General features: G+C 48.2%; 4 protein-coding genes across 8 annotated transcripts in view; 3 read left to right on the plus strand and 1 right to left on the minus strand.

Moving 5' to 3' along the window:
- cacna2d2a (calcium channel, voltage-dependent, alpha 2/delta subunit 2a) overlaps positions 1–5,880 on the plus strand; it is an 80,696-nt gene extending 74,816 nt beyond the window's left edge. For all 3 annotated transcript variants that reach the window (XM_057031373.1, XM_057031374.1, XM_057031375.1), the window contains 14 exons: positions 483–573; positions 655–717; positions 798–901; positions 974–1,072; positions 1,150–1,238; positions 1,310–1,357; positions 1,436–1,507; positions 1,575–1,727; positions 1,805–1,857; positions 2,001–2,056; positions 2,193–2,316; positions 2,492–2,601; positions 2,719–2,801; positions 2,902–5,880. In XM_057031373.1, the coding sequence (XP_056887353.1) occupies positions 483–573; positions 655–717; positions 798–901; positions 974–1,072; positions 1,150–1,238; positions 1,310–1,357; positions 1,436–1,507; positions 1,575–1,727; positions 1,805–1,857; positions 2,001–2,056; positions 2,193–2,316; positions 2,492–2,601; positions 2,719–2,801; positions 2,902–3,024 (1,268 nt within the window). In that variant the 3' untranslated portion in view covers positions 3,025–5,880. The remainder of the gene's footprint in view (positions 1–482; positions 574–654; positions 718–797; positions 902–973; positions 1,073–1,149; positions 1,239–1,309; positions 1,358–1,435; positions 1,508–1,574; positions 1,728–1,804; positions 1,858–2,000; positions 2,057–2,192; positions 2,317–2,491; positions 2,602–2,718; positions 2,802–2,901) is intronic.
- A 678-nt stretch (positions 5,881–6,558) lies between these two features.
- Positions 6,559–8,880, minus strand: abhd14b (abhydrolase domain containing 14B). The gene is made up of 4 exons (XM_057031379.1): positions 8,723–8,880; positions 7,998–8,212; positions 7,589–7,830; positions 6,559–6,964 (listed from the first exon to the last, which is right to left on the minus strand). The coding sequence occupies exons 2-4, from the start codon at positions 8,209–8,211 to the stop codon at positions 6,785–6,787; spliced, it is 636 nt and encodes a 211-aa protein (XP_056887359.1). The 5' UTR covers position 8,212; positions 8,723–8,880; the 3' UTR covers positions 6,559–6,784.
- Positions 8,881–9,126: 246 nt separating this feature from the next.
- mst1 (macrophage stimulating 1) lies at positions 9,127–18,417 on the plus strand. 3 transcript variants are annotated; one of them, XM_057031376.1, is made up of 18 exons: positions 9,127–9,389; positions 9,720–9,864; positions 11,578–11,693; positions 11,772–11,886; positions 11,965–12,101; positions 12,532–12,652; positions 12,738–12,856; positions 13,608–13,782; positions 14,742–14,872; positions 15,265–15,367; positions 15,687–15,823; positions 15,945–15,977; positions 16,091–16,205; positions 16,277–16,354; positions 16,848–16,994; positions 17,091–17,197; positions 17,367–17,506; positions 18,068–18,417. In XM_057031376.1, the coding sequence occupies exons 1-18, from the start codon at positions 9,341–9,343 to the stop codon at positions 18,251–18,253; spliced, it is 2,154 nt and encodes a 717-aa protein (XP_056887356.1). In that variant the 5' UTR covers positions 9,127–9,340; the 3' UTR covers positions 18,254–18,417. The 3 variants fall into 3 exon arrangements, with proteins under 3 accessions (XP_056887356.1, XP_056887357.1, XP_056887358.1); XM_057031377.1 differs by having other exon boundaries at positions 9,140–9,389; positions 18,092–18,417; XM_057031378.1 differs by lacking the exons at positions 9,127–9,389; positions 9,720–9,864 and adding an exon at positions 10,515–10,669.
- Positions 18,418–20,140: 1,723 nt separating this feature from the next.
- Positions 20,141–26,533, plus strand: si:ch211-161c3.6 (high mobility group AT-hook 2b). Its single transcript, XM_057031380.1, has 6 exons — positions 20,141–20,298; positions 22,679–22,847; positions 22,942–23,025; positions 24,726–24,776; positions 24,856–24,894; positions 26,345–26,533. The coding sequence occupies exons 2-6, from the start codon at positions 22,743–22,745 to the stop codon at positions 26,408–26,410; spliced, it is 345 nt and encodes a 114-aa protein (XP_056887360.1). The 5' UTR covers positions 20,141–20,298; positions 22,679–22,742; the 3' UTR covers positions 26,411–26,533.
- The last annotated feature ends 665 nt before the right edge of the window (positions 26,534–27,198 follow it).

A 27,198-nucleotide genomic window follows, 5' to 3' on the forward strand; every position in this document is an offset into this window, starting at 1 on the left:
CTAAAGTAAAACATGGCTCTCGCTCTAATATATTCTAACTTTGGTTTGTATGTTTATCTACGTGTTTTTGTTAGAATCGATAGAATGTCCGTAAAATTAGCACGATGCCGCGTGGGTAAATTAGCTTGTCGGTCTCAGGTAGTCAGAACATTCATACGTTGGTTGATGTAATTATGCCTGGAAAGACTGTGACTGTTCCATTTACCAGCACTCCATCTGTTGCCATAGCGACGCAACGCTAGTATAGTCAACACACCTCCATCAACATAAAGACAGAACTCCACACATGAGTAAATAAAGAGCTGCTTTAGCTCAGAAACTGTTCTGGATCCATTCCTGATGTTCACTGCCGTCGCCGTTTGGGTTCCGCTACCGGTATTATGACAAACTCAAGCTCTGATGTCGGTCCTGTGTGGGTCGCTAAAACTCATGTGTTCCTCGTGGACGCCATTTTGTAATGGGTGTTTGTTGCTCCTGCTCAGGTGACAGTCTGCTCCTGCACAACCTGATCCTGGACACTGGCATCATCCAGCAGCTCGTGGATAAAGTGTGGAAGAATAAAGACCTGAACACGTGAGCGTGAACTCTCCGCCCGCTCGGAAGCCCGTTTTTTGGTCGAATCCCATTCAGATGGTTTCCCCCTCTGATGTTTAGATATGGATTCCTGGCCGTGTTCGCCGCCACAGATGGAGGAATAACGAGGGTGTTCCCGAACAAGTAGGTGGATCTTGGGTGGGTTTTCCGAGGAGGAGGAGGAGGTGTGGAGGTTTGTGGAGCTGCCATGTCTCTGCTCTCAGGGCTGCAGAAACCTGGGAGGAGGACCCGGAGCCGTTCAACGCCAGCTTTTACCGCCGCAGTCTCGACAACAAGGGCTACATATTCCGAGCGCCGTACCGGTCAGGTGAGGGACGCCCTCGCTGTCGGCTCGCGCGTCTCCCGCTGGCTTGTTCTTCATTTTGTTTTGCTCCTAAAGCCAGAGACGATTTCCTGAGCCCGGAGAACGACACCATAGGGATCCTGGTCAGCACGGCGGTGGAGATCGCTGTCGGGGGGAAGACCATCAAACCCGCAGGTGGGCTCTCGGGGGAGGGGGCGGCGTCCTGACAGGGGGAGATTTTGACATCTTTGCGTTCACTTCGCTGCTCTCAGTGGTCGGGGTGAAGCTGGACCTCGAGGCTTGGACGGATAAGTTCAAGATTCTTGCTAGCAACCACACTGACCGCCACACGTCCAACACGGTAAGCTTGTCTTATAAGGGCCGACCTCGTCGGCGCCGTAGCACCGTCTGACTGTGGCTCCTGTGCAACAGTGCGGTCCCAACCGAGGCTGCGAGATGGACTGTGAAGCCAACAGCGATGTAAGCACGCACGACGCGCCCCCCCCATCCTCGTTCCTCTGCCGACGTTCTCTCGCTCACTCCCGCCTCTCTGTGCAGGAACTGCTCTGCTACCTAATCGACGACGGCGGATTCCTGATCATGTCCAATCAGAAGGACGACTGGAACAAGGTGAGGACCGCGTGTCTTCACGCCACCGGTTCATTCTGTGGGCTCACCGAGTCTCGCCGTCTGGCAGGTGGGGATGTTCTTCAGCGACGTGGAGCCCTACCTGATGTTCGCCCTCTACAACAACTCCTTCTACAACATGAAACAGTCGTACGACTACCAGTCCGTGTGCGAGCGGCTGCCCAACAGCGAGGCAGGATCGGCGCCCAGGGGAGTGTTTGTGGTGAGACGGAACACTGCTGGCGGGGAGCGCCGGGATTTACGGCGGCGACTGTGCTGACCTGTCGTTTCTCTCCGCAGCCCACGATTGCAGACTTCGTGAACCTGGCATGGTGGACTTCAGCGGCCGCCTGGTGAGAGGAAAACAAACAGAACTGCTCCGTCACAACATCAATGGACGATTTTTTTTATTTACTAATTTTCTAAAAACACCCGGTGTTTACCCAGAACACAGTTCTTAAACGGCTGTTGCAAACCACACTTCCTGTCTCCGCAGGTCTTTGTTCCAGCAGTTTATATATGGACTCGCTTATCAAAGCTGGTTCATCAGAGGTGGGTCCAAATGATGCATGTTGGAATGCTAACTTGCTAAATGCTAAAACTTCAGTTGCCTAAATTTCAGCCGTTGGATTCGATCATTGAGTTTTAAAGGCGCCGTTTTCACCCTGCTCCTCTGTGGCGTCTGCAGATGAGGCGCGTGCAGAAGGGTTCGACTCCAAAGAGAGGAGCTGTGTAATGATCCAGACCCAGTACTACTTGAGCAACCTCAGCAGCTCCTACAACATACTGCAGGACTGCGGCAACTGCTCCAGGTCTGTAAACAAGCGGCGTGCACGGCGCACAGGCGCCACGGGATCATTAAACAAGACCGGCTCCTCGTGCTGGCGGTGCTAATAAGCTCTGCCGATGACTAAAACGGCCACACGATGGGTTCTGTTACGGCGAGCTAAGAGACGGGGCCGCTGACTGGGCTGTCTCCGTCTGCAGGTTGATTCACGCCAAGAGGATAAACAACACCAACTTGCTGTTTGTGGTCGCGGAGAAGATGCCGTGCAGCGTCTGCGAGATAGAGCGGCTCTCCCAGGAGGAGGAGGAGTGTATCCTTTCTGTCTCATCCGCCTCCTTATTTAGACACGTTTCAGCATTCACAGGTGAGCCGGTCCCAAACGGCAGCACATGAGCGGTTCGCGTCCCTTAACGGAGTCCGTTTGCAGACAAGGAAGACAACCCGTGTGAAGAGATGGCGGTGCCGCGCTACCGCAAAGGCCCCTCCACCTGCTTCGACAATAACCTCTCGGTAAGAGGAGAGACGAGCCGCCAGAACAATTAAGCGGGGCTTGGTCATTTTGCTCTGATAACCGTGCGACGCCGCGCTCACGCGCCTGTTTCCTCCGCAGGAGAACACGTCAGACTGCGGACGAGGTCACTCCTTCCGCCCGTCTCTGCGCGCTTTACTGCTGCTCCAGCTGCTCCTCCTGTATCCGGCCCTCAGCCCCCTCCTTCACTCCATACTCAAATAAATGCATTTGCCGTCACTTAGCCCCTCCCCCTTTGACCCCCTCCAACCCGCTCCCCTTCCCCCGGTGGTCTCCACGCCCCCTTAACCCCTCCCCCTGATATAGGCATAAGTAATAGTGGGACTTTTTGCATCACAGCGAGTCAGAAGGCCCGGGCCGCCCACGCTCGCTCCAGTTCGCGCTCATCTGCCAGAGGGGCGGCCGGCGCCTGCATCATCAGAGGCCACGCTAGAAAAGAGAATTTTTAAAAAGTAGGTGGGAAAGGACATGCGGATGTCCTCGCCAGAGTCGCCCCCCCCACAAACACACACACATCTCACACAGACGGGTGAGAAGAAGTGGCTCCCCTCCTCCTCCTCCTCCTCCTCCCCCTCCTCCCCCTCCCCCCCAGCATCCCGCCGCTCTAACGCACGCCTCTCACAGGAGGCCGCGCGGCATCCAGCCAGTCAAAGCCACCGTAGAAGAAAACATTTAAAAAAATAATAATAATAACTGTAGAGTCTACAAAATGTGGAAGTGAAAAAAAAATCAGCAGTGACGAGTATTCCAAACATTACCGTATGCTTAGTTTATGATTTAAAACAGGAAGCCCTTTGGTGTAAACTTAAATCCATTTATGCACTATATCTACTTGCCAAAATGAGATAGACTGTCGTGTGGTCTTATTTTTATAGCCAAAACGTGAAGACATGAATAAACCAGAGGGTGGGGAGAACTCCAATGCTGATTCCTTCGTTGCGGCGTCTGATGCTCTTGAAGAAGGAAGGGGGGGGGGGGGGTTGGAATTTCTCCAAATCAGGCTGCAGGAGGAGAATCAGTGTTGGCGCGTGCGCGACGTCTCCTCCGGCTCCTCTTTAGGACCGGCGAACCGTTCTGACCTCTACGTTCAAGGACGGCGCCCCTGTGCTCGGACGCGAAGGCTCGCCTCTGCCAGTCCTCGCAAGGCTCCTCCGGTTACCTCTGACGGTGTCCGGCCGCCACCGGATCTCACGCTTCTCTCTCGTTTTCTTTTTTTTTTCCAGGTGAGTGTGTGTGTGTGTGTGTGGGGGGTCATATTAGAAGCATCACTCGCTGCTTGGGGGCAGAGGGCTCATGCCTCTGACACACGCTCAGAAGAGGCAACTAGACGTGGCCATGCCGTACAAGTCGTCGTGTGGTTGTGAGTCGTCGCCGTCCATCCTCAAATTCCTGCCGTGCGTGAGTCCGTCAGGCTCCCACGTTTAGGGGCCGCTCGGTTTTCTTGTGCCTTGATGCACTTTTCTTTTTCTTTGGACCACAATGGCTGTATGTATGTACAATACGGAGAGCGAGGGCAGCAGCTGCGTCAGGCCTCGCGGCGCGTTAGAATCTGCCGGCTGTAGAAGCAGCTTCACCCGCGTCAGCTTCAAGTATTCGCCCTCTTCATGGACCCATGCAGGAGTCACTGTATGGTTCCTTTACTCAGCCGTCTATAGAGCTGATGTATGTCAGTATACAGCCGCACCACCGGCCACCAAGGCCACTTGACTGCTCCCATCCTGTCCGAATGGTGTGTGTGTGTGTGTGTGTGTGTACGATCTGTTCCAGCCCTCGGATGAATGTCCTTGGTGATGTGCGGGCAGTCGTGGGTTTTTCCCACCGTTCCCTTGTCGCCGTGGACAAAACCTGGTGTCACCGTGGAGGCAAAAAAAAGAATATTTAAAGGGTGGCAGAGAGCAGAGGTGTCCTAAAGAATGTGTACTTCATCAGGGGTTTTTTCCAATTTTTTCGCTTCAGATAGTTAACAAAGCCTCTTTTAATGCCTTAGTGTTGCACAGTTTGACGTTATAATACCCCCCCACACACACACACACGCACACACACACCCACCCATCTGCAGTATTACCTGTGTTGACTATCGTGAGCTTTGGTTTTGTTTCACGTCTCAGAATGATTCTGGTGTATTGATGCCTGTTCAATTAAAGGCGGGAGTCTCCGTTCTGTGCCATTAATTCTGTAACCCCCCCCCCCCTCGGCTCTGTATGCATTCACACACACGCCACACGTAGGCCGAGAGCTTCTGCACACAGACACACCTCTGAGCAAACATGTCAAAGTATGTATTCATGTTCAGCACCAGGCAGAAAGAAGCCAAGGATGTCACTTCCCAGGTTTGTTTGTTTTTTGGGCTTTGGAATGTCGGAGGCAAGTTTAGGTTTGCCCTTCTGCCCCAGAAGGTCATGTGACGTTCGTGCATTCTTGCTAATGGAAAAAGCTCACTGGCGTGGGGACGCACGTCTGATTTTTGTGGTTTGACGAATTTACTTTTGCCAAAAAAAAAGAAGAAAAAAGCAAATTCTAGCCGCCTGGGGAAAGAGAGAGGGGACGCATCCTTGGAGCCACAAGGGGCCCCCTCTTGACCCCTGGCTGCAGCCGTCTCGGTGCGTCTCTTTGGAAAGAACCGTGTGTATGTGATTCTGTAGTCTGTAGTCTGGTGCTCTGTGACCATGTTTGACAAGTGTGTGGAGAAAAAAAAAAGCAGCAACATTTAGAGGAAAAAAATGAAATCCGTCGAATTTTACGTGACGCTGAAAAAGAATCTCTATATATAGGAAAACAGCACTGTCGGTAAGTTTGAGATCTGAAGTCCAGATGTTTTGAATTTGCTCTTAGATTGTTATTTTTTTGTACGCGCGAGTGTGAATGTTGGTGCGCGTGGGTGGTTTAGTTCCTTCTTTTCTGGGCACTGGTCCATGTCGCTCCATTCTTTTGTACAGATAAAGCTTAAAAAAAAGAGGGCAAAATTTGTAAAATATTGTGTCTGTGACTCCTTGTAAAATATTTTCAAATTGTTTATTACAGAGAATCAGTTATTAAATAATGTTCATATTTTTCACTTCATTCTGGCTTGTGGTGTTTTTTTGCTTTGGTTTCAGAGATTCATTTGGTTAAAGTCTACAAAAAATGCTTAAAACTCCTAGATGAGTAGAAGAAATTTAAGATTTTAAGAGTAAGTGAATTTTAAACTTAAATCAAGACACAAATGTGATATTTTTCCCCTCACTGTACTCATTATCTTTAGTTCAGATATTTGCAAAATGATTAAACGTGGTTCTCTGTGATTGATCTGTGGAAGATCAAAGGTCAAAGCTCTCAAAATCCAGTAGACAAAATTGAATCAGCTCTCGATTTATCATCCACATTCCTTGTGAATTTGATTAAAATCCGCTTTTGAGTTATTTTGCTAACAGTCAGACAGATAAACACCTGCTGTCACATCACCTCCATAGCAGAGATACTAACTATAATCATTTAAAAACAGATTCAACGCACACAGGTGGAAAACAGCTGCGGGAACATCCACTTTGTTCCTCAACGGCCACCGTAGGAGTTGAAAACGGGTGACCTGTTCTTGCAATATCACTTTCTGCCTCTTGGTGTCACTAAAACTAATCCAACGGACCCTTAAATGTTGTATACATTTCAACAGCATCTGCTGTGGTGAATGTTTAACACAACTGTAACGTGTTACGTGTAATATATTTACTGTAGTTGGGTGAATATTCAGTGGGATGGAAACAATGATTAGAAATGTGTTATTAAATCCTCTGATTACAACTTTTACATGTTTACACTTAATCAATGTGAAATATCTTTACAAAAAGGCTTCATAAATGACAAATTCTCTACATACAAGTAAATACTGTTAATCACACAGACGTAAGTCATTAGAATGAAGTAAGTGTGAATCTGGCGTCATGATCGCACGTCTTGATTTCAAATCCGTGGTGTCGTGGTGCCACTTTCACAGCGTGTGCAGGAAGTCCGTGAGAGCTCTGTGCCAGGTGTCCGGGTCGTCCAGGTAACACGGGTGTCCCGCGCCCCTCATCACCACCACTCTGTGATTGGACAGGTTGCTGAGGTTCCTGAGAGACACCTCTCCCAGCTGAGCGTCCTGGTCCCCGTAAACGATCAGGGAGGGGACCTGGAGGGGACACAGGACAAAGAAAATGTACTGGCTTGGACTGGAGATGTCAAATACTTCAGCTCAAGCCTCTGTGGGACCAGTTGCAGCTTCCGCCGCCGTTAGAGGGGTAATGAGAGGATTAGAATGAGATCGAGGTGGAAAACACTGAAATTGTGACGTCGAGGCTGCAAAGGAGGCGGTGGCACCCTTTTCTGAGCAATCTGGCGCACCAACGGCCCCCTTCTGTGCTTCTTTTTAAAGCAAACGTGAATAATTCAGCACAAAAATACTCCTCAGGTCGTGTTTTTCAGTCAATTTCACGCACATGTTGATTAAACTAATTGGCCTATTTTTAACTAGCGGAACCATTTTAATAGAGAATTGCTGCTTTTTTCCCTTTGATACTTTGGCCAAATGTCCAATGAAGCACTTGCTCACATTTTTTGCATCAACTATTTATATATTTATATTTATTTCCCCAGCACCAACCCAGCTCCTCCACCCCAACATGCCTGAGTCGATGTTATAGTTTGACTTTTTATTTTGTAAAGAAAAAAAGCCATGACCTCAGGAAGATCCTCCTGTGGTTTCCTGGAATACTTTTCGGGTCTGAAAATGTATTGGGTTGTGCAGAAGCAGTACCTTTATGCTCTGGTACTGCTCCGCCGTGAATTTGTCGGTGCAGATGGGAGCCACGGGGACGTAGGCTCGGACCAGGTTCTGGTGCTGGTGGAGGAACGGGAGGGAGTACATCCCACTGAGGGACGGGCTGATCACCACCACAGGGAGCAGGCCCAGGCGCTCGCACACCTCCTTCAGGAAACCCGCAGGGGCCAGTTCGCCGACGGCTGCCGGCGCCTCAGCGGATCTCGACTGACCCAGTCCTGCGGACGTTTAATCCACAGCGGAACGTGTGAGAGGATGCAGGTGAGGACAGATCCCAATAACATGAAAACTACAGGTTACCTTTCGGCTCCTGGGTGTAAAAATGTGACAGAAGCTGACCAGAATTATAGAGTAATCAAGTAATTAAAATTTCTAAGGGCCTCACCCGGCAGGTCGATGGCGACGGCCCGGCATCCCGCTTTGGCCAGAGTGTCCAGGGTGCCGATGCTGAGCCAGTTCTCGGAGGAGAAACGAATGCCGTGAAGGAGCAAAACCGAGGCCTTCACGGCCCCTGTGGCAGGTTCACTCAGTCTGTAGAAGAGCGGCGCGTTGCAGCTGTCCAGCTGCACGGTCCCCTCTGACATCCTCACAGCAGACATTCTGAAAACAGCAAAGGAAACGCTCGACTTTAACTTTAACTGCGGGTAAATAGTAAAGCAATGTGTACATTGTTGTCCACATCTTTAAGCTTCAGTATTCTGAATTGTCTTTGCAAATCTAAAGATCTTTAAATCTTTAATTACAAAATTACAGAGGTAACATTGACACACAATTTTGGTCAATTTTGTACATAGCTAATTGCTAAAGACCTGCAGCAATGTGTTACATTTACGAACAGCTTATAAAAATCCACGCACTTGTATGTTTGATAACGCCATCTCAAGTAATATAATGCAACAGTTTTGCAAAGGTTTTTCACTCTTTTTACAACACTGTTTGGTTCAGAGACACACCAAAGGATGAAGGTGTGTGCAAAGTTGACAGATCTGTCCAAAGTCCACGTCGCTGCAGATCTTTCTAATATTGTAATTATCACGGTTAGTTCTCCAAACTTCGACTTTGCCTTCGTGAAATGTGCACTCTGTCACAAACTACGTGGACTCTTCTTACCTGACACCTCCCCGATCGTTCTTTTTTTTGCAAAACAAAGCAGAACGGACAGTTTACTTTGCGCTCAGCAACCAGCTGAACGCTTTTCCGGAAAAAAGGGTAGTAATAAGAGAGCGTGGTTCCCTCTAGCGACACCCAGCGGCCACCGGGAGAACTGCAGTCGTTTCGATTGTACGTAGCCAGCTGAGTCTATTTAACATCCGCGTCTCCAAATGTTTATTACTTCTTCGAAGAGGCTCTCTTCAGTTTATTGTTAAATATTTTATTTTTAAAAAGTACACACACGTGTGATCAAGCCCATCGTGATTAATGATTAATGCATGTATTGATTGGTGTTTTGGGGACAAGGGCCTCTGTTTGAGTAAGGACGCTCTGTTTCGTGATTGGATGGTCACGTTTTACATATTCCCCTTTTTGTCTGCACTATGTAACTACCTACCGAACGTCCTGGTGTGCGTAGGTTTTTTTTTGTGTGTGTGTGTTTTTTCCTTCCTCGCTGTCAGCTCGACCAGTGGTCGAATGTTTAAACCCACAAATTTCGTCAGAGGAAGGAGAAATCTCAGTCCGAATCTCAACCAGCCTTGCAAACGGGTCTTTGGCGTCCGCAGCACGTAAACAATGAAACTGCTGCTGCCCTTTCTTCTCCTGACACTCAAACCGAGCTCTGGTAAGAACTTTATCTAAAGAACTGCATTCTTCTAGAAGCCACTGTTGAATTTATCTTGAAATTTATTTGACTGTTGTGTTTTGGGTTGGTTTGTTTGGTTTTTAATTGCTGGGCTTTAAAAGAACTCAGCCAATCAGCTATTTTTAATGCTGCCAGTTATTTTTGTTGGTGCTGTGTAAATATCTGTGAGGATCGTACAAGAGTAAGAGCGGCATGTTCTGGAGACCTTGGCCAAAGGTTATATGTGTGCAGTAGGTTTGTGCCAAGCTGGTACCAAACCTGGACTCAACTTACAATGTATATTTTTGTTGTTTTGCTGTAAATAAACAGGCTATCACAGTCCACTCAACGACTTCCAGCGCTCTGAGGGCAGGGAGCTGGTTCCCACCTCGTGGAACACGGCCCGAGTGTCACTGCTGTACAGCTTGACCCTGGAGGACTGTGCCCAGCGCTGCTCCAAGTCTCTGGAGTGCAGGTATCCAGGCTTTGGCACCTTTCACTGCCAGCTATTTCTAGGAAAACAGCAAAAGGCTGCACGTGTGGCGTTGCTACAGTTACAGCTACAGCCGTCGCTTTAAAGTTCACCTCCGCTGAAAATTCTTTCCTCGCTAAGACGTCAAAATCGTGGCCGACCTCACAGGAAGAGGTCAAACCGCTGGGGTGTGATGCTTGATTCTCCTTGGAACCGCTCCTGCGTCCAGGGTGATTAAGCAAAAGTGACACCTTTGAGTGAAATCTGATGCGAATGAGCTCTTTTAGGGAATTTCTGGGTGAATCTTCGTTGTTTCCACGTGTGTCGAGGTGGTCTGGGACACTTACACCCACATAATGGCGAGAAGAGAACAGATGGACAATGGCACAACAGTCACGTCCAAACACTCGCGCTGGTTACGCACGCTTGAAATCGATGTTCCTCCGGTTACTGGGAGGGCATCAGGGTTCTGCGTTCAAAGAGGCGATGGAGACGATCTTTGAAACATTCACAAAAGCACCGCAGGACTCCAGTGCTGCTTTTCTTCTTTTAATTATGACGCGGCTTGATGACAGGGCTGCAATTATGGCGTGATGATCCGTCGTTTTGAGAATGAAGATTAGAGACGGGTGCCGTGTTGCTGTGATGTCTCACAGTCGGAGTGTGAGCGGGAGGTAACGTGCGTGCAGCAGTGGTTTGCTGCAACACTCCCGTGAGAAGCTGTTACACAGAGGGAAGCTGAGGGAGATCATGGTGGCAGGAGAGGAATCGTGATGAAAGGAAGTAAATATCCAGGGGCAAGAAGTAGGTAAATAGCTACAAAATGAATATTGTGATCAAAGTTGTGGTTTTCCAGGAAAATATAACATTTTGCTGGTCTGTAAGGATTGTTTGGTCTGGAAAAACAAAACCAATCTTTTGTGAGGAAAATTGTCATTTTATTGTCCTGGGCACAGTCAGAAAACAGGTACAATGAAATTCTTACTTTGCTTTTCACCCCGAATACCAAGACAATTAAAATATGTAGAAGATGTAACTATTCAACGGGGGTCATTGCAAGAAAATGAGGTAACTTAAAATACAAACTGTGATTGAGTAAATGAATCCAGTCAAGTCAAATATACATCAACGTGTGGGAATATCTGTCAGTGAGTTACAGCTGCACAACTGTGCAATCATGTACAATCATTTAATTAAAACAATACCACCGGTGAAAACGGTGTAAACAGATGGTGTGGTCGGTGTTCCAGGCTCCCGTCGGCTGTTGAGGAGGCTGACGGCCGATGCAACAACAACAAGGAGGGTCTGAATCTGGTGGTCCTGCCTGTCAGACTCCCCGTCTACTGCCTTTGATAATGGCGGAAGCGCTCCTCTGGCCTCCCTTATCAAGGACCCAAACACCCCCAACACGGGCTGTTCATGTTGGATAATGAAAGGGGGAGGTACAACAACGGCTAACGGTCCAAATGGAACCACATCAAAACCACAGATCTCCTCTCTGCACTGATGGCTGACGGCTCTAAACTCTTTTTAAAGTAAAAGCTTTAAAAAACTGAAGTCAGAGGGGAAGAGAGAAAAACCTGAATGTTATAGATTTACTTCCATCAGCTCATCAATCTGTATTTGCAACCCAGAACAAAGGTGCTCTGCGTGAAAGGAAACCCGGGTTTCGTGTTCTCAGATCAAGCCTTGACAAAGGTTTCACTTCCCCACCAGAGCGTTCAACTATGAGACGCGTCCGATCGTCACCTGTAAACATCTGCCCTGGGTGGGGAACCGGAGCAACGCAGAGGTGAAGAGGAACGTCAACTGCGACCTCTATGAGAAGAAAGGTGAGAGTGGCGTGATTTCACAAAGACAGGTGCAACACTCCGGGCCAGGAGGTGACTTGGGTTCTTTTTAATGTGCAGTCTATGTCAGAAAGTGCATCGTGGGTAAAGGGGAAGACTACCGGGGGAAAGTTTCCACCACGAGGAGCGGGCTCACCTGCCAGCAGTGGTGGTCCAAGTTTCCCCATGATCACAGGTGAGATGTTCGGCAGAGCCGAAATCGTCTGACTCGGCGTTACCTCCTGGGAATCGGCGTAATCCAGCTTTCCCTCAGGTGGACTCCCTCAAGCACCAACGGTCTGGAGTTGAACTACTGCAGGAACCCAGATGGGGATCGTATCGGCCCCTGGTGTTACACCACCGACCCAGAGCGACGCTACGAAAGCTGCAACATCCCCCAGTGCAAAGATGGTACGTCCCAAAGTACCTACCTCGTAACATTAGTCGGTCTCAATTAAAGGGCAGTGGGGGCAAAGTGCACAGCTGTCATTTCCGGTTGTTGTTTGCGCGCAGGTTCTGAGGTCACTGCTTCTCCGATTGCATTATTCCTCATTCCGATTTGCTTCTTAGGCACAAAAAATTTGCAATTTCGCCATTTTTCAACTTTCTCAATATCCTGCCGATTAGCTAAGATTGTCACTTTGGTAAACAGGCTGCGCTTAACGTCATTTCTTCAGAAATGTGTATCCGGTGGGGTTGCCTGAAGCAGGAAAGAGCCCCAATTCCAAATTCCAATCCAACTGGTTTAAACTAGGATGTTGTTCCTGTCTAAGACGCCACTTTTTGTGATCTAAGCGTCGACTCCTGGTCCAGCCTGACAGCATCGGTGTTGTGTTTACAGAGGTGTGCATCACGTGTAACGGCGAGGAATACCGGGGCCAGGTGGACCACACCGTGAGCAACAGAGAGTGTCAGAGATGGGACCAGCAGCACCCCCACCAGCATATCTACCAGCCTGAGAAGTATGAGCCTTTTCATGCTTCACCAACATCTCCCTGATGAAGTCCTGACAAATTAACCCGAATTCCCACCGGAACCTGTCGGCAGATATCCCGATAAGAGCCTAGATGACAACTACTGCCGGAACCCCGACGCCTCCCCGGTACCCTGGTGCTACACCACAGATCCTCAGGTGGAGAGGGAGAACTGTGAGATCAGGAAGTGCAGTAAGCCTGTTTTGATGTTGTTCTAAAGGTCTCATTAAGTCTCTGTCATTGAGTTTTATCAGATCACCTTTTCAGTGCTTGTGCGAAGTATTTCCCAACAGTGGGATTCTTAAAAACACTTCACTGTTTTTGTGTGATTTAAGAACAACAAGGTCTGAAGCGAGTAAATCTGCACTTTTACACGGGTTAGTTCAGTTATTTTCAGTTTCTTAGCATATAAACATCCCAGATATGCATCAAACTTCTTGGATGTTCTTTTTATAGTGTGTCATGAGTAGCAATCATACCCAACTCGAGCGCAGGCGTCGGACTCAAAGCAAAGTAAATAAGTAAAACCAAACAGGACCGCTGTGGTTTCCCCAGGATTTCAACATTTGGTTGCGCAAGATGAGCCTGGTAACGGTGGCACTTCCAGCGTGGCTGGAGGCGGATCCGCTATAATAGACCGCCATCTGGTGGCGCCATCCAATAAAGACGCTCCAAAGCAGAGCGGTCGAGCAAAAACCGTCAACCTGCTGATTCTAGCACACAAACGTCTCATCCGAAATAATTCTGGAAAGACTCTGCACGCGCCCAATTACAGAAGATGGCCGCCTGATTCAGCGAGGGGGTAAAAACAGAACGAGGGCGCCCTTTCTGCTGCAATTTAACGCAACATAAAGCACGAGTTCCTCTCTCCCCTCCGGTGGCCAGGGGTCCCGCTCACATTAATATTAACCGTATTAACTAACCTCCTCTGATCTCCCCTCAGCGGAGGCGCAGGTGGAGAAACGCCAGCGCTCCAGCTTCACCACCCACTGTTTCCGAGGGCGCGGGGAGGATTACCGTGGGAAAGTAAACGAGACGCCGTCGGGCATCCCCTGTCAGCGCTGGGACGCCCAGTACCCTCACGAGCATCCCTTCTACCCAAACACGTACGAGTGCAAGTGAGTACTTCGCGCGCAGACATTAACCTGATCTGGTCCCTGACGGGCGGAGGGTCGGTGATCGATGGTCGGCGGCGCCGCGTCCGCTGCACAGAGAGGCAACTGTGTCACGCAGACGCGAGGGGAATATTAAACTCGGGGGCCGTGCCATCATCAGTCATCGTGCCAAGAGCCATTAGGGGCGTCTCGCTCATCTGCTTTTGAGGGGGATCGGAGGTGTGACGGGGGTCAGTTGGTACCCAGACCCCGGCGGGCGTGCTAGTTACACAGAACCACGTTGTCAATGTTAACGACAGTTCAGTTGGGACATTGGTTTGTTTGTGGAGCTGCTTGCACAGGACACGAGACATTTGTCCAGGAGGACATTTGAAGCGGCCGCAACAGGGATGAGCCACTCATGTGTAGAAATACCTGAATGGTTGGGGACCAGACTATTTATAGGTGTCCAAACATGCCGGAGCCCGATTGGTTTGTCTGATCAGCGTCGGTGATGTCTGTCAGCTCTGTCGCCATGGAAATAGGTCAGGAGTCATTGACGCACGGAGGAAAAAAAGACACGGCAGCAGGACGCACACCGTGCATTCCATTTGTTGAAGTATAGACAGTTTTTTTTAAGTGCAGAAGGATCTGCTGGATCGAAGAAAACATGTCAGCATCAGCTCAATTGAATGTTTTTTTCTGAGTTCCAACTCATGTACTAATGGCTGTAAATGACTGAGTTCACACTAAATGAAACAGACAATCAGCAGTTTGCAGCCCGTTCTTACCCATAATGCCCTGGGCATTACTGACTTTGGTTACAGTATATTTTGGTTTCAACCTAAAAAAGGGGAGAAACAAAAAGTATGCACAATGGAAAAAGAGGGAATACAGGTGACAGTTTTCTCATTGTTGCTTTGAAACCTTTAATTGCCTTAAAACCACAGAATATTACATTGATGGACCTGTTTTTGGTGCAGGGGTTTGGAGGAGAACTACTGCCGTAACCCAGACGGCTCAGAAGCTCCCTGGTGCTTCACCTCCGTACCTGAGATGAGGACCGCTCTCTGCTTACAGATCAAACGCTGCGCGGACGACATCGAGGCTGAAGGTAAAAGATGTTTGAGCAAAGACATAAAAGTAGCGAGATTATAAATGACACCAGGACTATGAGGTAATGCCCTGAGGAGGGTATGGAGCGCCCTTTAAGGCTTTAAAGAAATGTTTTAATTCCGTTTCCAGTCTTTAAGTCTTAACATGGATATACAGTATGTCTACATTTACCATAAATATGTGGTTTAACTGCATACTGAGGCAAAACCACATTACTCAGTTCCTCAAACTGGGGAGAGAAAACCCTCCGCCTGCGACCTCCCTGACCTCTCTGGTAGCCGTGCAAGAGTTTCAGCGTTGAATCCAATTATTACAGCTTCATTACAGCCTTCACAGCGTGCCAGCAGCCATCAGGATCACTGTCACGATGATAATGTCTGTTTTCCCCAGATTGCTACCAGGAAAATGGAAAGAACTATCGCGGCACGGTGCGGAAAACCCGGAAGGGGATCACCTGTCAGAATTGGAACGTTAACACTCCTCACCGGACAAAGTACGGTGACACTTGATGTTGCTATTTTGCAGTTCTGGGGACACCTCTGAGGCTAAGCAGATAAGACTGCGTGACTTAAAAAATGGACTGTCCGCACACACTTCATTGTCCCGTGTTGCAATGCGTGAAAAATTACATTTCTCACAGCTGGAAGTAAATGAGCTAAAGATCCAGAGACACGCTGCCCGAAACCGAGGCTTTGTCTTTGGAGTTAGAGTGCAGAAAGCACCAGAAAGCAAAGGGCATCTGTGCCCACCGCCTGTGTTTGTAACATTTATGAGAGGCTTAGTTCCTGAAAAGGATCTGTGGGATTTTCCAGGATAAACCCAAGGACGCATCCTGAGGCCAATCTGACAGAGAACTACTGTCGCAATCCAGATGGGGACCAGCACGGGCCCTGGTGCTACACCACTGACCCCAAAACCGAGTTTGACTACTGCGCCATCAAACAATGCGGTATGTAACCGGGCCCTTTTTGTCCGTTTTAAGCGGGTCGCTGCTGTTTAATACAGTGTGTGGTCACACCCCTGACTGAGGCTGACAGCCAGCTAATCGATTCATCTCTGTTTCACCACAGCTGGAGAGAAGGTGCCCATGAATGAACCAGTAGGTTAGTTTCTGAACTAATACAATCAGACGAAATGGCAGTCGCTGATGACCTTTTGTGCGTCGCCCCGCAATAAAACACCGCTACTGTATGTGCGTGCGTGCGTGTGTATGCAGAGAAGGTGGAGTTCACTGAATGTGGGAAAAGAGAGGACCGTCTCCAACCCACCAGGTTGCGCATCGTTAATGGGATTCCTGGGAACTCGCCGTGGACAGTGAGCCTCAGGGACAGGTGTGTTTGGCATCTGGTGGTGTGTGAGCCGGACACGAGCGGGTGCGTGACCTCTGACCCTTCCTGCGCAGGAAGGGAAACCATTTCTGTGGAGGATCCATGGTGAACTCCAGATGGGTGATCAGCACCAAGCAGTGTTTCTCCTCCTGGTGAGCTTTAACACTTTATAAGGTGCAGCTCACCTGCATGACAAGTACATTTAAACTGACGCTTAAATTATTGTGGCTGATTGTTGGTAGAACGAATCCCCTCGAAGCACCAGAGGCTGCCACTTCTCAGCTCTTGCTAGTTTTGTTAGTCATGCTAAGAGCTAAACACAATACTGTGCTTTGATCTTTGTTTTGTGATTCAAACTTATGCTTCTACGTTTATTATTTGATGTAATTCACTGGAAATTGTCAACATGCGATTTGTATAAAAAAGAAAACCGGCAGATAGATGGATGGTAATTTAATATGTGATTTATTACCAAATACCTTTTAATCGTGATGCCAAACACACGTCATCAGTCATCTTTATTTGATGTTTTATCAGTATTACCTCTCAAAAGCAGACTAGACAGTTCAGCTATTACAAAATTGGTAATGACAAATTATTTATACAAGCAGAGTCTCCCTTGACTGAAGCGCTACATGTTCACAGCTACGTGGACCTGCCGGGTTACTCAGCCATGATGGGAACGCTGTTCCGTGACCCAAAAGAAGGCGAACCGGGTGTGCAAACCATCCCCCTCACCAAGATCGTCTGCGGACCCTCAGAATCTCAGCTGGTCATGCTGCAACTGGAATAGTGTGTACTCCCTCCAACTCTCTCTCCCCCACCCCCCCTTCACACACACACACACACAGAAAGACATACTAACATGACCTTGACTCTCTTCTCCAGCCCTGCAGAGTTTAATGAGCGTGTCTCCCAGATCTGCCTCCCCCCTGAGCGTTACATTGTACCAGAGGGGACGACCTGTGAGATCGCAGGATGGGGTGAGACAAGAGGCAAGTCTGAACCTTGAAGACACCATAACTCAGTGGAAAATCTCCTTCCTTTATGATATTTAATAACCGAGGACATCTCCGGAACTTTGTATTTTTGTCTCCCTGCTCTGCTGTCTCCGCTTCGCCCCTTATTTTACACTGATTCCACTTCCTTTTTTTTTTTTTTTAGGGACCGGAGACGAGACCGTCCTCAACGTGGCCCACGTACCGGTTCTTGGTAACAAGGAGTGCAACAAGTACTTCAGAGGCCGCGTCCGCTCAAACGAGATGTGCACGAGCTCCTTCCAGGGCGGGGTGGGCGCCTGTGAGGTGAGAGGACTTTATTTTATCAATCATTGCTCACGGTGATCAGGAACCAGAGCAGAGAGAGTGGAAAACGGGGCAGTCACCATGGCAACCATACAGCAGTTACTCTCCTGTCTGTCAGTTGCAGCCATGTGCAGCGCCGCTAAAGAATAGTAGATGTTTGGGGAACTGAACGCGCTTTCATTCTTGTTGAGAATGTTGTTATGGCACTTGATGTCTATATGCTAAATATACGGTACAGCCCAGCGTAGCAGCCGTAACATCAGCGCGGCGCCCCGTGATTTAACCCCCATTTTGTACGTAACGAAACTGCGGTTTCAGTAAAGCCGATCTACTTCCAATTATTCTCCCGTTGCACATTCCTCCGCAAACGCCGAGAATTAAGAGTTTAAATAATCCCGTTACGTAAAGAACATACGGCTATTTATAAGTTGCCATAAATCAAAGACATTTACCATGTGCATAATGGGGGGGGGGGGGGGGGGCTGGACAATACGTGACTGCAAGATGTTTCCAGCCTCGCCAGTGACAGTCAGTCATAACAGAGACAAATAATGACTCCAGATTGTTGTTCCTGTGCGGCTGCAGAGAGACTACGGCGGCCCTCTGGCGTGTCAGAACAGGGACTGCTGGGTACTGGAGGGCGTGATCATACCCATGAGGCGCTGCGGACACCCGGGGCAGCCCAACATCTTCATCCGGGTGTCCGCCTATGTGGACTGGATCAAAAAGGTCATGGAGATGGCGTAGAGGCGCCCCAGAGACTCTTCATGTTCAACTTTTACATGCTTCTTTTAAATACAGTAATAACACGCTGATCTTTTATGTTATTATGCAGTTAAACCAGCATAAGAAGAGCATTTTTCCTTGTGTTTATAAAAAAACAACAATACATTTCAGTACGTGTGCTTGTATCCGCTTTGCTGGCATTTATTATTCAGTCAATTGAAAGAAGAAGCTTTTGAGCACATCTGTTGTTGTACATAATCACATAAATCTGACCAAAACAACAAGAAAGTGAAATCTTTTGTCTAAATATCAAAGAAGCTGCAGAGAAAGCTCAATATCCTTCTAATTAAATGCAAAGTGCTTAAATAGAATTGACAAATATTGGGAAATTAATGCAAACAATAGCTCCTCAAGGGGGGGGGGGGGCGTTACAGTGCACCACTTCCTAACATCCCCTGGAAATGCGCCCCCATCCCACAAAACTTTACACCTCCCCTCCTCTCCCTGCCAGTGAATGGAGCTCTGGAATACCTTCGTTGCCCCCAGCCTCTAAAGAAATCCCTCCTCTGCCTGTCTTTTGATGCCTGCCCCCACCTCCAAAGACATGCCTTTGTGCCTTATGCAGAACTGTATGCGCTGCACATTCTTTCTAGTTCTATAGGAGGATTTTTGTAACCCGGTCCTGATGAGCCCACGGAATTCAGCTTAAATAAACCTCAAGATCAGAGTCCAAAACCCAAGTTCAGACGCACCAGCCTGCAGAGGGCCTCTAAAGTCGCTCTTTCTCTCCCATACATACGTTCCCTGAATGCAGTCGTACATGCGTGCATGCATACTTTCCCTCTTGTGCGGACCCTCCCCCCCCTCTCCCTGTCTTATTCCCTGTTCTGTCTCTGTTTGTGTCTCTTGGAAGTTTTCATGCAAATATTTCCCTGCCTGTGCTGCCTAATCAGAAGATAATGCTGCCCGGACGAGTGAGATATGTACCGGACTGAGCTGTGGAACTCCCCTCCCCTTTGGTTTTAAAGCGAAATGCATGGTCTTTAAAGATGAGTCTTTTCACTTTCATGGAGTAATAGTTGTAATAGATGACTAATCCCATTCAGAGACGACTGCCGGTAAATGTCGCTCTATCAAATCTGACTGAAAGGTTGAATCTACTGTAACAAAACTGCTGTGTCCCAGCATCCGTCTGGCCTGGAAGGCTGTTGCCCGCGGCTCAGACGCTTCCATCTGTATCGACCGTCTGGAGCGGTTACCTTGTGGTTAAAGCTGAGGCGAGTGTGAGAAACCAGACAGCTAAAATCCAAAACGAGAGGCCGCCTGGCTGTTTGGGGCCGTCAACGGTCCACCTGGATGGAGCTGCTCCCTTCTGAGGGCACCGGCCTCGCGTCCCTGCTGTTTATCTGCCACTGAACCAGAATCAGCCTTGATTTCCCCTCCAGCAAGTGCACGTCACACCGCTGCCCTGCACTTTTTTTTTTTCCCCTGCCAGAAACCCCCTCTGACACATCACACAGTATGATTTCTCTCTGTGTAGGTGGGGATCAAGCAGCAGGGAGAGTGAAACCTCTGCTCGGACCCCCCCTCCAGCACCCAGAACACCGTTTGGGAACCCCGGAACCTCGCTCCTGTCTGATGCCCGACTACCCCCACCCCCCCACCCCACCCCAGCCTTCCAGCTCCCCCTCAAGTGGGTGGTCCCGACGAGTCTGTCGGGGGCGGGGCCCGCTCTTCCGTCCCTCCTCCCCCTCGCTGTTTCTTGAAACATGCTTTAATAGACAAAGTATGCAATGCATACTGCTCAAGCTACAACCCCCAATTATACTGCAACTGGGGTATTCGTGACTGGACGTCTGGGGGGGATCACACACATTTCCGATTAGAGGAGGAGAAGGAGGAGGGGAGGGAGGGAAAGGGAGGGAGGGAGAGAGCGAGCGAGAGAGAGTTTACCCTTTCATACCAGCCAATGAGACGGTCGATACACTAACATTTTCAAAGTTGTGCAGGAGCACTAAGTGGGGAAGACTGTGAAGTTCCAGGTAAAAGTGCAGCTCAGCTCAGAGGTAAGTGGAAGCCGCCGCTCCGCAGCCGCCGCCGCGCTCGCCGCCCGCATTACAGGATCCGAACATGGAGCCTGTGGCCCGAATGCATGTATGTATAGGCTAGCCCCTGTACGTAAAGCCTGGGCTGAAAGGAGAGCTTTTGCACCTGTGTTTCTGGCCTTTGTCCTTCGTGCTAAAGTTTCTGCAGCCCCCGCAGACCCTCGGCTCATTTACCCCCGCGGACCTGCTATCACCGCAAAGAAAAAAAAAAATCATAGTTTTTTAACGCCGATTGCGCAACGGATGGAAGCGGTGGGATGTTGTGTGGTGAGAGAGCAATTTCCAGGCGTTTTAACACCGCTGGCCTCGGCTGTTGTTTTGCTCTTGGATGTTTTTCCCCCTGCATGTGCCAATCAGGCGATTAAAAGTCCGGAAGGTTTGCGGCAACCTACAGCCTTTTTTAAAGGCTGCACGAGAATGTGTGTGTTTTCTGTCTTTTCTTTCTTTCTTTCTTTCTTTCTTTCTTTTTTTTTTTTTTTTTTTTACAGTCTCCAATTGCCGCCCATATGTAAAAAGTACATTCAGTCCCGGAATTGAGTGCCAAAGACGGCCGAGCTGCAGCGGAGGGTCCGCCGCTGCTGCGGGACGACCTGGCCACGCACGTCCCGCTGCTTCCGAACGCGTTTTAAAGCGACGTCCTGCGTCTCCGTTTGGCTTTTAAATCGGTTCTGCGAGGACGTCGATCTCTCGCATTACTCCGACTTCCTGCTTCGGTGCGGCCGTTGTTGATAGGCTGTGTTGGCAATTAGCGTTTGGCACATTCCTCCCAGGGCGGGATGGCCCGGGGACCCGCCGGAACCGGGTTCGAGTCGACCCGGTTGGGTTTAACTGTCACCGCGGAGATGAAATATCACAGCGCAAAATCAGGTGTATTGTTTATGCTTTGGAATATCAGGGGAAGGAAATCGATTAAAACCAACTGAAAAACAAAAAAAGTCAGAATGTGTCCTGAGTGTGATTTAAATAAAATAAATAAGTATAATTATGCACTGATTTAATTTTTCGGTTCGCCTTATGTCTGTTATTTAGTTATTGTTATGGATAAAGATACCAGTTATTGACTTAATTCGTTCACTAGAGTAAATCTGCTTTTTATGCTATAAAAAGATATAAATTAATATATTAAATATCTTGTGAATACACATAAATATAAATGTATACAATCTGTTTTTACAGTAAAAAATTATGGGCCCATGTGCATACGTAAAGAATAAATTGCACTCTCCCTATTATTTCAAAATATAAAATATATTACAACTTTGCAGGCAACTGTTTATACATACAAAATAAAACTGAGATATCTATCTATCTATCTATCTAGAACTTGTGGCTAATATGTTCATTAGCGATATATTTGTTGTGTCTGATCAAAAGTCCTTCAGTTGCTTTCGTCCCCCTGTGCCTTTATTTTGAAATTCCTGCACAGTCCCTGTTTTACAGTTTCCACGCTGCATCTGCTTTTCATTTAAATGTCTAAAACATTTCAGCAATAAAATTGTCAAAACGTATCAAAATTTCTTTGCATCGTTTTCCTGGTGAAATATAACCAGGCGTGTTAGACGTAGATAATTTCATTCAATGGCGATGAAGAATTGAATGAAATGAGCAAACCCAACGGTGTGTTGCGTACAGACTGACTCTGAATGATGCAGAGAATATACTACAATAGACAGAATTTATTACATCCAAGCTACAAAACCTTCAGCAGTGCAAATCAAAGAAAGAGCCTGACATCGAGTGCAGAATTCGTCCTGATTGGGTCTTATTAGCTGTAGCTGTTGGTGCATCAGGTGGTGGGGGCCATTCTGCAGCGCACCTGTCAAGCCGGCCTTCATGGTTGGTGCTAGCTTCTCCGGGCAGAGGTGCAGGAGTGTCTGCGGACAATGAATCCAGCTTTCTTTTAGCCAGAGACTGCAAAGGGGTTTTATCGAGCGATTTCCATGACTTGAAGAAGACGCAGCCTGAAAGCCTGCGTGCTGCCCGAGCTGCTTACGTGTTGGAGAGGACAGCCGGTCGTAACAGACGACGTGCCTCCCAGCTCTTTGCGGAATACCTGCCCGGTGCCAGATCGAAAGCCAATGTCCGGCCCTGCAGATTCAGATTTGGGTGGCACACTGACTTGTGAATATCTGTGCTACTTTTAGTCGCGGGATGCCTCTCTCATGTTTCCCCTGCGTTTGCCAGATGTCGATCTGGGTTCCGATCCGCCTCGTGCCAAAGAGCCTTGTGCATGAGCTATTCCATCAGTTCCTCTTCCTCGCTATAGCCAAGCAATAAAGCTCCTTTTACACATTTCCTCGAAGGTGTTCCCTCATCTTATTTTGTATCTGCCCTTTTCCAGCCCTCAAGCCCCTCTTCCAGGCTTTGATGCCCACGCTCTTCGACGCAGGTGGACAGACACAGGCATGAGTAACAGTGGGACCAAAGAGCCATCTCCCCAAACAAGCGCCGCCCAGTCTCCTCCTGAACCTCAGCGCAGAGGCAGGGGACGGCCGCGGAAGCAGCAGCAGGTGGGAACCAGCCGCTCGGAGGAGGACAGCTTTGTGTGAGGGGGTTCCTCCTGGAACACAGAGCGGCTTCCACGTGTCCTCTCTCTCTCCACAGGAGCCGGTCGGACCACCGACTCCAAAGCGGCCTAGAGGACGACCGAAAGGCAGCAAGAACAAAGGCCCCAGAACTGCACCGAAGGTTGAGCCCCATCACTGTAACACTGAGTATTGAATGAACTTTGAACTAGGACCTGAGATGACCTGAGATGTGTTCTCTAGCAATCAGATAACTGAAGTAATCAGATTTCACGCATTCACATGCACTTCAGGAATACGGTAATTTGTTTTTACACTTGTGCAGTTGAATTAATCTGATTAACGGGCATGCATGTACAAAGATATCTGAGTTTAGAGGAGACTCTGCATCCAGTCCGGTAATCCTAACCGCTCTTATCTGATAATGCATATCAGATTATGTTGTTTACATGATCTGATGACTCCAGAAATCCTGTTACAGTCATGTTGTCATGGTAAACAGGCTGATTAATACGAAGCAAATGTTACTTTTTAGTGAATCCTGAGTTTAACGTTCCCTTTGTTTCCCCACAAACAGGCAATATTTGCACTGCATCTCAGTCTTTATGGGACATAATATATTTATATATATTTAATCTGAAACAGGTTCAATTAAATAGAGATATCATCTGAAGCCCAGGGATGACACACAGCACTATCAGCTACCTTCTTTCCTGTCTTCAATGGTTTCATTGCAATTTATACACATCATGTGGAGGTTTTCTACTTTACTTTCTTGTCTTCTACAATAAGTTTGAAAATGTTTTTTTAAAAATCTAAACACATATATAATATTCATAAATCCACACAGAGCCCATCAGGTGTGTCTGAAGGTGTGTGTAGCACCAACAGTCAATCATCCATTCGCTCATTCACTCACACTAGTGTTAAATATGAGTTTAAGGGACATTTACAGTAAAATGAACCTGTGAATGGGAAAAAATGTTTTTTTAGTCGATTGTTACTTAAAGAGAAGCGAGAAACCAGCAGCCAGTGATGCAAAACTGGAGATTATGGGAAGTTGCGTCTGAAACTTTAGTGCTTTTTTCTGACATGGACCAGCTAAACCAACGTGATTTTACAATACATCCGTTTGAGGCTAGCAAGGAAGACACGACTCGGAGGGAATTTATCGTTTTCATCGACAAATTTGGCCTGATCTGAGAGCAGCACAATCAGTGGTTACACCTCGGCTCTGCATCAGGAAGTAAAAGTTAGACGCTGGCGTGTGAAGCGATAAGTGAACGGAGGCAATCTGAGACGCAGACGTGTGAGGGGAAAACAATCCGTCCACATTTCCAGCACAAAAACAAGAGGTGGCGGTTTTCAGAGGGAGGCGGGTCGGAGGGAACGGACGCAGTCTTCAGAGAGGGCTCTGTGTCAGCGGGTCAGAGACCGACCCGCCGCTCGGGTTCCGAACGTTCCAGCAGTGGAGACACTTTATGTTCTGTCCAGAGTCCAAACCTGACTGTTATCTGAGCGTGTGACACACTGGGAAGCACAAAGGCCGGCATCTGGAATACACCCAGCCAAACTGTTGGAATTTGAACTACTTCCACTCACAACTTAATAGGGAGTGTTTTTTTTAAAAGTAAATAAAAATACTGCACTTCAAACCGACCTGTTTTACCTCTTTGCTCAATTAAGGTGATGCTACTTAAGGAATTCTGGGTAATCAGGAGGATTCATTTATTGTTACTGGAATTCTTCACACGACTCCTTTGAATTTGCTCAACTTTAAAGAAAATACTTCTCAAATGACCAAGTAGCCTTTGTGGAAAACCGTGACGGGACATAATAATCAAACTCTCTGGTCTTTTGCAGAAAGTAGAACCTGTTGGGGAGAGGCGACCACGGGGGCGACCACGCAAATGGGTACGGGGCGCGTCCGAGGACTGTACAGTCTCACAATTATGATTCCTTTTTATTTGTTTTATTCCCTTTGTTTTTACAGCCCCAGAAAATAGTTCAAGAAAAGACTGAAGAACAGCAGGTGAGGAACATTGAGGAGCACTGTCAGATGTTTGGACCAGCGGTCCCTCCGTCAGTGCTGCTGTGTCGAGCTCAGAGTCCTCAGAAGTATCTAGAATTGGATTGTGTTCCTCGGTTCCACCGTTTGGGAACGTTGAGCAAACTTGGGACGTGCTCCTTCTCACAACAAGTGAAAATTGAGAGTGTGAAGCGATGGAGCTGATCGGCCTCTATTTAACCCGTGTTGCCGCTACACTGTGGAGACACGAGGACACTCTGGACAAATCCAGAAAGACAATGAGGAATGTGTCCACTCAGAGCAGCAAACACTTGGAATTCCGATTCCAGGATTTCATTTAGTGATGTCGAGTAAGTGATGGATCGTTCTTAGAGAAGCTGAACTAAATAATGGTCGTAATAACTTTGATAGCGTTCAGCCCTGGTCTGTATTCAGCAGCGTTCTTTAAAGACCGAACCCATGTGAAACCTCGGAGCCGCGTATCCCAATGCACTTTTCCCGCCAACCAGTTGGCTGGCGTTCCCTCGCTCAGAAGCCCGACGTCCTGACCGCGTTACAGCGAAACCTTCCAATCGGTTCAACAGAAATCTCGCTCTGCGTCGCAGTTTTTTACCTTCTGAGTAATCGCCGTTTGCCATTTTGACATATATGATTCAAACGTGAGCCCGTTTAACCGTCCTCTTTCGGGTCAGCGCTCAGGTTCTGCGCCACGTGAAGGTCTGTTGCTGAGGCGGCGCGGGCCCTCCGCGACGCGTCCCCGCGTTTGTCGCCACCGTTTTAGTGCGGATTTCCTCTTTTTGTCACAAGAGCGAAGCGGAATCCTTTAAAACTGTGATTTAAATAGCAAAACCGCCAGCTGGCAGGTTTGCCTCCCGTTGCGTTAACTGCCTCGACGAGGTTACGGCGAGTTCTTAGAAAACGAGCAGCGCCAAATTCCACCGATACACCTCCATACATCCTCTGTGGCATCCACTCTTTTTTAAGCACCTCGGCAGAGTTTCTGAGAAACTGTTTTTCTTCTTCAGCCCCGTCGCAGATCTTTCAAATGACAACATTGCGCAACGGTTGTCACCAAAAGCGCGCTGGCGTCCTGCTGGGCCGGCACTGCGAAGTCAGAGATCTTCAAGAACCGAAACCGTTGAGACAGACTCCCTCCTCACTCGCACGCACACGAAGGGGAAGAATGAGTCAATATCGAGAGGGGAAACCTGATCTAACTGCTCTCTTCCCCTGTCTTCTTGGTTTCCTGGCATAACCGTCGTCTTCCTCACATTTCGAGGGCTGACACCTGGACCTCAGTTCCTCGCGCGCAATCTTTCAATAAAACTCTAGCTAGTTCTGGATTTCCCACGATGGCGCTCTGTTTCCGTGCCCATTTCGAGACGTTCCGGCCCGCGCGAATCTGGTGACAAGCGTGGAGCCGACTGACGCCTGTCTTCTCCCGCTCTTCCAGGGCTCTTTAGAGGCCGAGGAGGGTCCGTCTACATCTCAGGTTCCGGCACAGGAGGAAGGAGATTAGCTAGGATGCATCTACCTACCTCAAGGTTTGGCCTCAGTCAAAGAAAGATTCACTCCGACTTTTTTCTGTCATGAGGATTCAGGAGCGCGCGCACACACACACACACACACATGCTCCAATCAAAAAAATTGGAGCATATTGACCCCAATATTGTTCTGCGGGTTAGGTTTTAGAGAACATTGCCATTACATCGAAGAATTTGAATTTTCGCTGGCTTTTTTTTTTGAGGGAATATTTCCAGAAACATGCTTATTTGATTATCTGCTGAGAGGCGATACCACTCTCAAGTCAAGCTGAACTGTGAGCCGCTCGCTCGGCTTAGCTTAGCATAAAGACTGAATCTAGCGAGTCTGACTAAAGTCGCGGTTGTACGATATACAGACACACACACACGAACCAAAGTTTATTTTACCGGTTGAAGGCGAGTGCTGGTTGTTATTTCGTCCTTGGACGGCGTGAAGCTAATGTCCTTTAGTATTTATGCTAAGCTAACTACATATTACTTGTTACATCACGATTGTGTTACTCCAGATGAAAAAAGGCGGAAAGAATATTTCTTAAAATTTTTGGGGGGCATTCCTTCTTTCCCGGACCTCTGCTCTAAAAACTCGTGCACACTTGAAGGGGCTAAAAAGAAAAAAGGGGCGAGGGGGCTCAAAAAACAAAAAAAAAGGAACCAAACAGTTTATTAAAACTTGTTTCCACATCAAGTGTCATGAATCCTCGAATGCAGCGGGAGCGAGGCAGTGCCATTTATTTTTTTTACTTGTTGTTGACAAACAAACTTG

The sequence above is a fragment of the Takifugu flavidus genome, chromosome 4 (assembly GCF_003711565.1).
Source record: "Takifugu flavidus isolate HTHZ2018 chromosome 4, ASM371156v2, whole genome shotgun sequence".
NCBI classification, from domain to species: Eukaryota; Metazoa; Chordata; class Actinopteri; order Tetraodontiformes; family Tetraodontidae; genus Takifugu; species Takifugu flavidus.

What these genes read in the sequence shown, in the direction of transcription:
- si:ch211-161c3.6 (XM_057031380.1), top strand. Translation starts at nt 22,743, where the DNA reads ATGAGTAACAGTGGGACCAAAGAGCCATCTCCCCAAACAAGCGCCGCC. An exon ending in GGCCGCGGAAGCAGCAGCAG is followed by an intron (nt 22,848 to 22,941) that starts GTGGGAACCAGC and finishes CTCTCTCCACAG; the next exon opens with GAGCCGGTCGGACCACCGAC. An exon ending in GCCCCAGAACTGCACCGAAG is followed by an intron (nt 23,026 to 24,725) that starts GTTGAGCCCCAT and finishes GGTCTTTTGCAG; the next exon opens with AAAGTAGAACCTGTTGGGGA.
- mst1 (XM_057031376.1), top strand. Translation starts at nt 9,341, where the DNA reads ATGAAACTGCTGCTGCCCTTTCTTCTCCTGACACTCAAACCGAGCTCT. An exon ending in GTCATGCTGCAACTGGAATA is followed by an intron (nt 16,995 to 17,090) that starts GTGTGTACTCCC and finishes TCTCTTCTCCAG; the next exon opens with CCCTGCAGAGTTTAATGAGC. An exon ending in AGGATGGGGTGAGACAAGAG is followed by an intron (nt 17,198 to 17,366) that starts GCAAGTCTGAAC and finishes TTTTTTTTTTAG; the next exon opens with GGACCGGAGACGAGACCGTC.
- abhd14b (XM_057031379.1), bottom strand. Translation starts at nt 8,211, where the DNA reads ATGTCTGCTGTGAGGATGTCAGAGGGGACCGTGCAGCTGGACAGCTGC. An exon ending in CGTCGCCATCGACCTGCCGG is followed by an intron (nt 7,831 to 7,997) that starts GTGAGGCCCTTA and finishes AAACGTCCGCAG; the next exon opens with GACTGGGTCAGTCGAGATCC. An exon ending in AGCAGTACCAGAGCATAAAG is followed by an intron (nt 6,965 to 7,588) that starts GTACTGCTTCTG and finishes TGTCCCCTCCAG; the next exon opens with GTCCCCTCCCTGATCGTTTA.